At 41.9% G+C, this 13430-nt stretch overlaps 1 protein-coding gene across 9 annotated transcripts in view; it reads left to right on the plus strand.

Moving 5' to 3' along the window:
- Positions 1-12777, plus strand: part of CTNND1 (catenin delta 1) — a 48982-nt gene extending 36205 nt beyond the window's left edge. For 4 of the 9 annotated variants that reach the window (XM_036029470.1, XM_036029473.1, XM_036029471.1 and 1 more), the window contains 9 exons: positions 254-381; positions 479-629; positions 1593-1785; positions 2138-2252; positions 2807-2894; positions 8019-8081; positions 8980-9083; positions 9495-9581; positions 9863-12777. In XM_036029470.1, the coding sequence (XP_035885363.1) occupies positions 254-381; positions 479-629; positions 1593-1785; positions 2138-2252; positions 2807-2894; positions 8019-8081; positions 8980-9083; positions 9495-9581; positions 9863-9874 (941 nt within the window). In that variant the 3' untranslated portion in view covers positions 9875-12777. The remainder of the gene's footprint in view (positions 1-253; positions 382-478; positions 630-1592; positions 1786-2137; positions 2253-2806; positions 2895-8018; positions 8082-8979; positions 9084-9494; positions 9582-9862) is intronic. The other 5 variants (XM_028514775.2, XM_028514778.2, XM_028514780.2 and 2 more) reach the window with 3 other exon arrangements.
- The last annotated feature ends 653 nt before the right edge of the window (positions 12778-13430 follow it).

The raw sequence follows: 13430 nt of genomic DNA on the forward strand, positions 1-13430 counted from the left end.
AAGGCAAGGAAGAAGAAGAAGGACGTTGCATGTGATGAGTTGATGCGTGCTCTGCTCTTGCCATGGACTAATTATCCTTAAGGAGGCACGGAATCAAGCCTCTGAGTTTGGTGTTGGGTAGGTTGGGTAGGTGGGAGCCTAACAGTGTAGGAGCATAAACTCATTAATCCAGAGTGAAGGATGGACTGCCAGCCACAGCCTGGTTCATAGGTACTGATTAGCATTCTCTCCTTTCTTGTCCTTTCCTGCCCAGGCTATGAGCTTTTATTTCAGCCAGAGGTGGTTCGGATATACATCTCACTCCTCAAGGAGAGCAAGACTCCTGCCATCCTAGAAGCCTCAGCTGGGGCTATTCAGAACTTGTGTGCTGGGCGCTGGACAGTGAGTACTTTTAGAAAACAGATTTGGACGTGGGAGAACTTAGCTGTCTAGTTTGCTGCCATTTGTAATCTGTTCTACCTCCACGTGCTATTTCTAGTATGGTCGATACATCCGCTGTGCTCTGCGTCAAGAGAAGGCTCTTTCTGCCATTGCTGACCTCCTGACCAGTGAACACGAGAGGGTCGTGAAAGCTGCATCGGGAGCACTGAGGAACCTGGCTGTGGATGCTCGCAACAAAGAGTTAATCGGTAAGGAGTAGGATGTTAGCTGTTACCTCAGCATCTAGTACAGTGCTTTAATCCAGCAGGTGCAAAATAACTTATTTATTGAAATGATCGAGAGGAAGGATCCTAGCCCTCCACAGTTTGTGAATGTGAGAGTTGGGGAGGATTATACAGTTGATCTTGAACATCACGGGGTGCTCACTCCCATACAAAGCCACGTGTATCTTTTGACTCCCAAAAAACTTAAATAGCCTGTTTTTTATTAGAAGCCTTAGCAATAATATAAGCAGTTGATTAACATATTTTGTATATGTATTACATACTGTATCCTCACAATAAAGAAAGTGAGAGAAAAGGAAATCATAAGGAAGAGAAATTACATTTACAGTATTTATTAGAAAAAAACTGTAAGTGAACCTGCAGTTTAAACCCATGTTGTTCAGGGTCAACTGTAGTTTAATTGTTCTTGGAAAGACACAAAGTGATGACTCTTTAAAAATAGAATTATAATAGCTGTTATTTTTAAAGATGTTATTTATTTACTTTTAGAGAGAGGGGAGGGAGGGATTAAGAGAGGGAGAGAAACATCGATCAGTTGCCTCTCCTACGTACCCAACTGGGGACCAAACTAGCAACCGAGGCATGTGCCCTGACCAGGAATCAAACTACTGGCCTTTCAGTTCACAGGTTGGTGCTCAACTCAACGAGCCACACCACCCAGGGCCTGTGTAGCATTTTTCATGTAATTATTTACATTATTTCGATGTGACTGTAAAAGGAAAGAATAAATGAAGAAATAATGAGGCCAGTAAATTCATGACTGTTTGCAAGTCCTTTTCTCTTTTAATATGATAATAGAGAATGAAGTGGATTCATAGAGCTAGTACCTGTACTTTCCACGATCAGTGCAATAGAACAGTGTTAGGCTCTTCATAACCTGACCCAGCTTGTTCTCCCAGCACATATTCCTTTGTCGTACTGCTGTAGGTAAACACGCTATTCCTAACTTGGTAAAGAATCTGCCAGGCGGGCAACCAAGCCCTTCCCAGAGTTTCTCTGAGGACACCGTGGTCTCCATTTTGAACACCATCAATGAGGTTATTGCTGACAACTTGGAGGCTGCCAAAAAGCTTCGAGAGACACAGGGTATTGAGAAGCTGGTGTTGATCAACAAATCAGGGTAAGCTTAACACTTAAAATTACAATGGGAAGAATTTAAGTAGAGGGGAATTGCTAGAAAGGAGCTTTTTCCTTTTTTGCTTCTAAGGTTATTTTCCATTAGTTACTTGTAAAATGTGAAGAGGGATTAGTCTGTTTTCTGTCTTAATGTTGATTCATAAATTGATAATAAACTTTTCCATCAAATATTTTCATGCGTTACTGTTTGGGACAGAATACTAGGACTTGGTGAATATGTGATTTTACCCATTTTAGCATTTATGTTCATGTTACATTATGTTAGAAAGAATAGGTTCTCAGCTTCTTCCCTGGTCTTACATCCAAATTCCATGTGCTGTTACTTTCCTCAAAAGGAACCGCTCAGAAAAGGAAGTTCGAGCAGCAGCACTTGTATTACAGACAATCTGGGGATATAAGGAACTGCGGAAGCCATTGGAAAAAGAAGGATGGAAGAAATCAGACTTTCAGGTGGGAAAGCTCTTGGGACTGAGACATTTATTTTTTATTTTTTCTTGGCCTCTGGTAATGTCTCTGTGTTCGGTCTCTTCTACTTTCACATTTAACTCTACTTTTGACCCAAATCTCTGATAGTAAGGCAGTCATTTGGTTCATTCCTCCCTCAGAGTGAATGGTGCTGACAGTTCATTGGCTGCCCAGACAGCGCCGGTCCTCCTCTGTGTCACAGTGTGCTGTACGTACTGGTAGCTCTGAAGTATGGAGGCATTTCGACTTTTCCCCAAATCGGCAACAGCCCTTTTGAGGGACTTTGCCATTTTCTGAGACTAGGGCCCCTTCTGATAGTACAGGTGATTGGGACCTTTGTAATCTTCTGTTCAGGAACACAAATAAAAGCCATAATATCCGAGTTTGTTTCGCTGTATAGGTATTTACTTAACTCTTATGAGTTACTTTTTGTAAGAGTTGTATTTGGGAATGGAGACCCAAAGATCTTTGCCCATTAGGAAATAAGACGTGAGTAAATTCAGGACTTTGACGTTGTTGCATTTTATGTTTGCCTCCAGGTAAATCTAAACAATGCTTCTCGAAGCCAGAGCAGTCACTCATATGATGATAGCACTCTTCCGCTCATTGACCGGAACCAGAAGTCAGGTACAGTATCTGGGAGTATGCTCCCAGCTTTTGTTCCACCTCTGCTATTCTTTAGTGGGCTTACTATCTAGGAAATAGGATATATAATTATTTTCACATAAGCTACTCTTTGGCAGAGGGTAGTAATACTGCACTTCAGGATTGTAATGCAGAAGCTGGTAGGCCTGTGCATTAGAAAATAACACAAAACAGGCAGTAGCCCAGGTGTGACTTCCTGTCTTTGCCAATGGACTGAAAATGACTACAAAGTGAACCGTATCTCTGTTTGCTCTATTTGAGATGTAATTAACATATAACCTTGTATAAATATAAGGTTTGCAACATGATTTTTAAATATATATATATATAAATTCTTAATGACACTTGGCTTTTGCCTCAATCAGAGTTCTTCAGATGTCCGGGGATCCCCAAGTTTGTTGATGTGTGTGGATGGTGTAAAAACTGCAGTGTTGTTAGTGTTGGGGACTGAGCATAACCCAGGGCAATGGCACCAAACCAGTCTAGTCATTGTAGTCTCTTCATTGCCATGTCTGAGAGTTAAAAACAAAACAAAACAAAACAAAATCAGTTTCACTTCAGGATGTGATTGATGGAGCTATGAAAATTGTTAATTTTTATTGTTTCTACCTTTTAGCACACATCTTTTTAATATCCTGTGCTGATGAAACAGGAAGTACTCATAAAGCACTCTGTTGTATACTAAACATGACAATGGTTGTCTTGAGGAAAAACACTTGTGTTACTAATTGGATTAACCACTCTTTTTTTTTTTTAAGATTTTATTTATTTATTTTTTAGAGAGGGAAGGGAGGGAGAAAGAGAGAGAAAGAGAAACATGAATGTGCGGTTGCTGGGGGCCGTGGCCTGCAACCCAGGCATGTGCCCTGACTGGGAATCAAACCTGTGACACTTTGGTTTGCAGCCCGAGCTCAATCCACTGAGCTACACCAGCCAGGGCAGATTAGCCACTCTTTTTTGAAATACTATTTTCACTTAAAAAAAAAAAAAAAAAAAAGACAGACATCTGGTCAAGATGGCGGCATAGGCAGACATGGCTTGCCTCCTCCTCTAACCACATCAAAATTACAACTAAGATATAGAACAACTATCACTCAGAACTGTCAGAAATTGAGTTGAAAGGAAGTCTGACACTATGCAATTAAAGAAAACACATCCATCTAGACTGGTAGCAGGAGCGCAGATGTGGAATGGGCTGGTCCCATATTCACGTGTGGTGGATAAAAATTCAGGAGAGGCATCTCGGGAGCAAGGAGTCCCAGCCCCACACAAGGCCCCTCAGCCCAGGGTTCCAGTGCCAGGAAGCTAAGTCCCCACAATTTCTGGCTGCAAAAACCAGCAGGCATTGAGTCGATGGAAGAAACTTCTGGAACCCCAAGCAGTTCCTCTTAAAGAACCCACTTACTCAGATTCACTCCCTAGCTCCAGCACCAGGGTAGCAGCTTCAAAGGCACCGGTAGCATACGGGGGGAATCAGAAGTGTCTGGCATCAAGGCCACCAGAGGCCATTGTCTGTTTTCTGAACCTTCCCCCAACAGAGCTGGCAAGCTGGTGCCATATCTGAGACTCCATCAACTTAGCTAACACTATTTGCCCAGACCTGGAAATCCCCTGAATTTCCACCCCACCCAGATTACATACCCATCCAAGCTGCTTTTCCATATGAGTGACTGGTCCTGGCTCATGTTTCACAACTTTCTAAATCCTCTCAAACAAGCAACAGTAGCAAGCACCATAGATTCACAATTTGGCTTTGCTTGGGAATTTCCAAGCCCAGCACAGGTAGCAGCCTTCTCAGATTGCTTTATAGCTTAGGCAGGGTGGCCCCCAGGCAAAGCACAGATGGAGGCTGACCTTTCCCTGCACCACCAAGGAAACTCCAGAGCCTGCGTACCCTGTGGGCAGCTACAGACTACGTCAGAGTACCACCACCTTGCCCCTGCACAGCTGATATTCCATGGAGGGCTGAGGGTGGTAGTCAGTGGTCACACACAGCCAGTTCTTGCAGCTGACTTGCCTGGATAAATCCCTCCCATTGATATATTGTCAGGAACCAAGTCTCAACTGCAAGAGGAGAGTGTACTCAGCTCACACGAAGGGTGAACCTCGAGTATCCAACTTGGATGTTAGGGTAGGCTGTGCCACTGAACTCTACAGGACACCTACTACATTAGGCCACACTACCAAGACACAGAGTCAGAGCAGCTCTATGTAATACATAGAAACAAACACAGGTAGGCTGCCAAAACAAGAAGACAAAGAAACATGGCCCAAATGAAAGAACAAATCAAAACTCTAGAAAAAGAGCTAAACGAAATGGAGATAAGCAATCTTGACAGATGCAGAGTTCAAAATACTGATTATAAGGATGCTCAAGGAACTCAGTGAGGACCTCAACAGCATAAAGAAGATCCAGTCAGAAACAAAGGATATGCTAATTGAAATAAAGAACAATTTACAGGGAAACAACAGTAGAATGGATGAAGTGAAGAATCAAATCAATGATTTGGAACATGAAGCAAAAGACAACCAATTAGAACGAGAAGAAATGAGGATAGTATAAGCAGCCTCTGGCACAACTTCAAGTGGTCCAACATTCACATCATAGGGGCACCAGAAGGAGAAGAGAAAGAACAAGAAATCGGAAATCTATTTGAAAAAATAATGAAAGAAACATTCCTGCAGGTGTGGCTCAGTGGATTGAGTGCTGGCCAGTAAACTGAAAGGTTGCCGGTTCAGTTCCCAGTCAGGGCACATGCATGGGTTGCTGACCAGGTCTCCACTTGGGAGCATGTGAGAGGCATCCTGTTAATGTATTTATTGCACATTGATGTTTCTCTCCCTCTCTTCCTCTTCTCCCCTCTCTAAAAATAAATGAAAACTTCCCTAATATGCTGAAGGAAGTAGTCATGCAAGTGCAGGAAGGACAGAGAATCCCAAACAAGTTGGATGCGAAGAGGCCCACTCCAAGACACATCATAATTAAAATGTCAAAGGTTAAAGATAAACTCTTAAAAACAGCAAGAGAAAAATGTTAGTTAACTACAGGGGAGTTCCCATAAGACTGTCAGCCAATTTCTCAAAAGAAACTTTGCAGGCTAGGAGGGATTGGCAAGAAATAGATTCAAAGTCATGAGAAGCAGGGACCTACAGCCAAGATTGCTGTACCCAGCAAAACTATCATTTAGAATTGAAGGGCAGATAAAGAGCTTCCCAGGCAAGAAAAAATTAAAGGAGTTCATTATCACCAAACAATTATATGAAATGTTAAAAGGACTTATTTAAGAGAATTGATGGTTGCCAGATGGAATGGAGGTGTGGAGGACAGGGTGAAGAGGTGAGGGGATTAAGAAGTACAAATAGGTAGATACAGAACAGCCATGGGGATGTAAGGTACAGTAGAAGAAAAGGAGAAGCCAAAGAACTTATACGTATAACCCATGGACATAAACAATGGTGGAGGGATTGCCTGAGGGTGTGGGGGATGCTGGGTGGAGGGGGGCAAAGGAGGAAAAATGAGGACAACTGGAATAGCATAATCAATAAAATATAATTTTAAAAGTGACTGACAGACACTCTGGTTATTCATACATAGGTGTTTGGCAGACATTTTTTCAAAAATGAATGCAATGAGCTTGTCACTTTGAGGAAAAGGAACTGTCAGTACTTGTCTGAATTTTCAAGTGACAGTTATAATTTTGGAAAACTTCTGTCTGCCACACTGAGCCTGGTAACATCCTAATACCTGAAAGACTTTTGATGAAATCAATGGTGGTGATATCAGCGAATGTGATTTCTAACTTTTGATACTAACATTTAGAAGATGTGTATAATTGAACCAGTATTTTCCAGGTGACCAAGAAATGTTTCAAAGTCCTGAATGGGTAATTAATCTATTCAAGTGCAAGATAGAACAATGGATTTTAATTTAACAGAGCATGAAGAGATTGTTATTTTGGAATCAGACTCCACATTGCTGCTAACTTTAAAAAAACTCTACTTGTTGATTATTAGTATACTATCAAAGAATACCTAGCCTTGGCCTTTGTGGCTCAGTGGGTTGAGCACCAGTCTGTGAACCAAAGGGTTGCCAGTTTGATTCCTGGTCAGGGCACATGCCTGGGTTTCTGACCAGGCCCCAGTTGGGGGCACGCCAGAGGCAAGCAATTGATGTTTCTCTCGCACGTTGATGTTTCTCTTCCTCTCTTCCTCCCTCCCTTCTCCTCTCTAAAAATAATAAGTAAAATCTTAGGAACACAAGGAATATCTAAAATTATCTGAAAAGAAAGACTACTCTTACTCTCCCTTTTCCATCTTCTTGTCTGTATGAGGCTGGATTTTCTTCATGTTCTTCAACCAAAATAACATCACAACAGATTGAATGCAGAAGCAGATATGAGAATTCTACTTCTATTAAGCCAAACTTTAAAGAGATGTGCAAAAATGCAAAACAATCCTTTTTTTAAAAAGAAGTTATTTTTGTTAACATGGAATAAGCTTATTGTTATTTTTAAGTGAAATAAATATTTTAAAATTCTCAGTACAGTAAATAGTGATACATATAATGCATACCAATGCAAGTTCTTTGGATCCTCATAATTTTTAAGACTGTAAAGGGTTCCTGAAACCAAATAATTTGAAAATTGCTGGCTTAGAGTACAAGATTTCTTTTTTTTTTTTTTTTTTAAGATTTATTTATTTATTTTTAGAGAGGGAAGGGAGGGAGAAAGAGAGACAGAGAGAGAGAGGGAGAGGGAGAGAGAGGGAGGGAAACATCAATGTGCAGTTGCTGGGGGCCATGGCCTGCAACCCAGGCATGTGCCCTCGCTGGGAATCGAACCTGTGATGCTTTGGTTCACAGCCCGCGCTCAATCCACTGAGCTACGCCAGCCAGGGCAGAGTAAAAGATTTCTTATGTTAGGAGTCTGTTGGGAAGGGCTCTCTTTTAAGTACCATGAGGGCTTTGTCTAGTGCCTGGCATGTGCTGAGTACTCAGTAAAAATTTGGTGAGAGGGAGGGGGAACAGACTAGAGAGTAATTTTTATGATGAATATACATTTTGAAGAGTTTGGTTTTTTACTTGGATAACTTTCTTTCTTCATATAGATAAGAAACCCGATCGGGAGGAAATTCAGATGAGCAATATGGGATCAAACTCAAGGTCATTAGGTAGGTGATTAATTCCTGCCTAAGGATACTACTTCATTGGGATGATGAGAACTACTGAGCTCTGTGGTGTTTTCTGGCACCCTCACCATTTGCCCTTCTGGAAGAGCGTGACTGGACATTTCCATTTGGAAAGACGCAAGGAAATGTAGTAAAACTTGATGCACCCACTTCCACATTCCCACTTGATCAAAGTTTTTTTTTTTTTTAATGTTTTCGTATGCCTGTCCCACTACTACAGAACCAAGTTTGTGTCCCTAAGCTGCTACCCACAGCCTTTCATAGGCTGACAATAGGCTCCTCTCCATTTACTCTGTTTCAGCCCACCAGGTCTAACTTGCTATTCTATTTCTTCATTCTAGACTTCTTTGATTTTGCTCATGTAATGTAATGCCTCTTCTGGAATGTCATTCATTGCCTTGTGCTTTTCTAAATTCTTATCCTCAAAAGTTTAACTAAAGTCCTGTCTTTTTTTGTTACGTCCTTTCCAGCTCTTACAGCACACTTTGCTCTCTTGTTTTAATGCTAATATCTTTTATAAGCAGACCTCTTCCATTTAGCTTTATTAACATACAGAGTGGGGCAAAAGTACATTTACAGTTGTGAGTACATGAGACACAGTTTTTTCTTGTATTATTATTTGTTAATTTTAGTATTATTTTTGATATGAACAACTGTAAACCTACTTTTGCTTCACTCTGTATGTCATTCTCTGCATATTTCATATACATTATCTTCCCAATTAGATTCAAATTCTCTTTTTGAAAGTCAGGGGCCACCAGAGCTTAATGCCTTTCTGGAGCATTTGGCAAAGTTGGTTTTGAAACAGAACTACCTAATACATACTTTAATATATAGTATGTATTAGAGGGGAATGTCGTGTGTGTGTGTGTGTTTTTAGATAACAGCTATTCCACAATGAATGAGAGAGGGGATCACAGTAGAACACTGGATCGATCAGGGGATCTAGGCGAAATGGAGCCAATGAAGGGAACACCCCTGATGGTAAGTTCTCTATATACTCTTGTCCTTCTATGTCTGATCCTATTTTGAAGCCTACATGTTTTGTGAAATAGGGAAAAATGTACCTAGTGAAAAGCAACATCCTCTTCTGCTAGGGGCTTTTGGGAAAAGTAGGAGTTTTGACTCCTCGTGGGATTTCTTGGGCCATTCATGCTGCGATGGTTGAGATATGGGGGAAGGAAGACTATAAATGTGTTGCTGACATGACTAACCCTAACTGATCTAACACATTACTCTCTTCTGTCCCTGCCTGTGTTTTCTTGAAAATCTTGCCTGTACTACTACTTTGTTTTGGTTGAGTGTACAGATTTGGGCATTTTCTCTAGATCTTCCACACACTCACAAGGTTCCTATTTCCTTACTTTCATACTAACAAATTGCATGTGTTCACAGCAGGACGAGGGACAGGAATCTCTGCAGGAAGAGTTGGATGTGTTGGTTTTGAATGAGGAGGGGGACCAGGTGTCTTACCCCCCCATGGTATGTCCTCCAGCCACCCCCAGGATCATCACTGAGCAAGGAGGCCCCTGGGTGACAGCAGTTTGCCAATCATGCCCATCTGATCAGGCTAGAGACTGTAGTCTCAGCCACCTGGTGCTTGGGGTGCTGTTCGGTGATTATTTCCTCTTGAGGCTGGGACATCTGCTGGTGATCTGATTCTCCATTATGTGCTACCTTCTGCTCTCCAGATTTATTCAACTGCCTTTTGGTTTTCCTTATTCCCAACCCTAGTAACATCTCTTTCTCTTTTTTCCTTACAGCAGAAGATTTAGCACCACTATCTTCGCTACGTCTGGGCGTATAATATATGTACTTTTATTCGGTGGTGAAATGGACTGACGATTTTCCCCTTTCTTCGCTGGACTATTGTGCCAACTGCCAGGCTGCCTCCTCCCCTTATAGCCCTAAGTGGCTGCCTTCTTTCCATCGACTCCTAACTTCTTCCAATGAAGTTTAATTGTCCTTCCTCCCCACTCCAGATCCTCTCCAATTGTTCCCAAGAACCCTGACTCTGTTATATGCATATCTTGAGAAACTGCTGCAGATTAGCTCTTTCTGCCAGCTCTCCCTGGAACTCTTGGCCTGTGTGGAGGGAGGGAGAGAGAGTGGGAGTCTTCACTGGAAGCTGTGGGAAGAATCGGAAGTCACATGCTACATATGCATCATGCAACAATCTGATAAATCGATGATTCTTAATCAAGACCTTTTTTCCTGATGGGACTTTCTGTTTTGTTTTTGTTCTTATTTGTTTTGTTTTGCTTTCGGATAATGGGAAGTGTGTGCCCTTCCCTTATTCCTAATGACTATTTTTGAAGCAAAGAAGGCTGGCAACATTGGCATATACCATCTGGCAAGGGCCCTTGAGTAAGTGAAGGTCTCTTAGAACTGACATAAGAAACTTGGTTCTCCTCATCTCCAGGGCAGGGACCATCAAGGACTTACAGACTCCATCTCTTTTCCAAGCCTCGTGCCAACCCTGGGGGGCTGCAGCTGCCCCTTACCGAGGCCGTCCTTAACCCTCCCCTCCCATCCTGTGATAGTGTCTGCTAACTTGGCTTGGCCATTTGCAAGGGGCTGTAAAAAGAGGAGAATGTATTAAGGAAGACTATTTGGGTGAGATGGAGCAGAAAGATGTTTTCTGGGGAGGAGAAGGAACCTCTAGGAGGAGCTAGTAGGAATGTACATGAATCGGTTAGTCTGAAACTGGCAGGAAGCTTCAAAGCTGGCTTCCCCTCTCCCCTGTTTCTCCTTTTGTCACCCTTATAGCCCTGGCCTTCCTGCCTGCTCCCTGGATTGGTTGGCTGACTAAAGGACTTGGTGTACATACTTCTGCCCCCTTTACCCTAAAAGGTGGGGGTCACCCCTGGCTTTGCCTCTCCTTTGTGCCTTTGGCCTGGGGTGCATCTCCTCCTTCCCTTCCATGTGCCTTCCTTTGCCTCTGCATTCTCATTTTTCATGATTTTGCAAATTATATTTTGTTGATTCTTACCCACTCTTGGCCCTAAATAGCAGGAAGAAGAGGAGAGGTGACCTAGAGACCCTCAGATTCTCCATTGGGAATTGGTGTAGCCTCTAATTTCAGCCATAGCAAGTTTTTGCTCAACAGTATATAGTTGGGATTTTGCAAAAATCCTATTCTTGATGACTCTTAAACGAGGTTGGTGGGAGGAGTGAGTGGTATGATCCTTAGTTACCCAGAGTGGACCGTCATCTCTGAAGGGGTTGTAGGGGAGTCATGCCTGCCCCCATCCCCAAACACCTCCTCCTTTCAGTTTAGTGTATATTAGCTGGTTGGGCTAGAGGACTCAGCTGCTATGCTGGTTGATTTTTTTTAAATCCCTTTCCTTACTTGCTTTTGACTCCACCCCTTAATCTAAAAGCTCTGTATAGTGCAAACTGGAAATCCTCCTTCTTCTCTCTCCCCTCCCCTTATCTAATATATGGAGCCTGTGGGGTAGGAGAAAAGCACCCAACCCACTGGCCCCTTCCCCTTCCCCTATGCATTAAAATCCTTTACTGTTTTCTACCTTCCCATTTCTTTTCACTCCTTTTCTGGCAAAAAGGAGCCTTTTCCCCCCTGACCCTCAGAACATACTGCACAGGGGACGCTGCCCCGCCCAGACATGTCCCCACTCTTGTTTCTCTTGTCCTCTCTGCTCTTTTGCTGGTGCTCTTTTTCTTGGTGGGGTGTGGGTGATAGAACAGCCATGGGCTTTTGGGGACCTTTAACTGTCTTTTTTTTTTCCCCGTTTATAGAAACACTAAACATCCAACTCCAGAAAACCAAAAATTGTATCTTCCCACTGAACACTACTAAGGGGCATGTCTTCTGCTCCATACTTTTCCTGTTTTTCTTTCTGTCTTGTTAATGCTTTTAAAAACAAATGAGTTTTTTATATAAATAAAGTTTTTAAAGTGTGTATGTGGGGGGTCTGTGTCATTTCTTCGCTTCAAGTTATATCTATCTCTTCCCTCCTTTTCGTCATGGCTATTTTCTCATGTATCGGTGTTCGTTTTCTCTCCAGAGCACAAAGAAGGGGCTGTATACCAGGATGGATTTCTTTTAAACTCAATCCCAGCTTTATGAAGCAACATTGTTATAAATTACATATGAAACGTTTTTCCTCTGAAGATTCTTAAAAATTAAATGTGACTAAGTAGAGCACAGGAAACTTAACTGCTATAGGAAAACGAAGTATAAAGAATTAATGACTTTCTTAGTCATGGGGATTCTTTGGCAATATTAACAATTAAGGTTGAACAAAGTCCATTGCAGTACAAGGCCCTCTTGAACATGACATTTATGGGTAGAAGATGAGAAGCTACCAATTCCACTGCCTTTCCAATAAATAAGTGTAGAATTAAAAGGCTCATGTACAGAAGTGCTAACAACTGAGCCATACTGTTGCTTCTCAGTCTTTCTGCAACCCTTTAGAAGACAAAGGACAGGCCTCTGGTTTTCTCGGTGTCCTACCAAATATATGAGTGGGCAGTAAATATTGGTTGGATCACTGGGGATTGTCTTTACTACAGAGATCAAGGATTAAGACCTATGGAGAGAGACTTATTTTTCCGGGGCCCGTATTTCCTGTTCTATAATAAAAAGACTTGGGGATTTATGTAAAATGTTTCTGTATGCCCAATCTTTAGATTAAAAATATATAGCTGCTTCTGATGATGGTCATGTCTCAATTTTGTTGAACAGGCTGATGTGTATCTTGTGGGTTGGGGATAGGAAGGGATTTAACTGAATGGAAAAAAACGAGTAAAAAGCTACATGGATTTACCAAGTACCTTGCAATGTGCCAGGTACTTTACTGGTGATGAAAATGTGGTACGCACAGGTTCTTGTTCCTCCTGGAGCTTGTGGTGAACTACTATACTCTGAGGGCAAAGAGGTCTACTCAGTGAGGTGACCAGATCACAAGCTGTAGAGAGAGTGCGAAAAGGAAAGGACAAGATGACCAGTTGGAGGAAGTTGCAAGATTCTAGTTTTGTGTGATGGTGGCTTAGACTGGGTCATAGTGTAGAGATAAAAGTGTTAATTTCAGGCCTATTTAGCAATGCTGGTAGTAGGTAATAGCTCTTACTATGTGTAAGACATTGAATACTTTGAATATGTTGACATTTAATCTTCACATCAACCCTATAGGGAGGAGAGTGACATGAACATATGATGGTAGCAAATATTTTGGGGCCAAGCTTTGTGCCAAAGGCTTCACATGTATCAGTCCTATTTAATATTTGCTACATCTCTGATTATCCAATGAAATCTTAGAGCAGGTAAGTAACTTGTGTTAGGTTGCACTCAGTGACAAAGGTTAGATT

The sequence above is a fragment of the Phyllostomus discolor genome, chromosome 6 (assembly GCF_004126475.2).
Source record: "Phyllostomus discolor isolate MPI-MPIP mPhyDis1 chromosome 6, mPhyDis1.pri.v3, whole genome shotgun sequence".
In the NCBI taxonomy this organism is placed as follows: Eukaryota; Metazoa; Chordata; class Mammalia; order Chiroptera; family Phyllostomidae; genus Phyllostomus; species Phyllostomus discolor.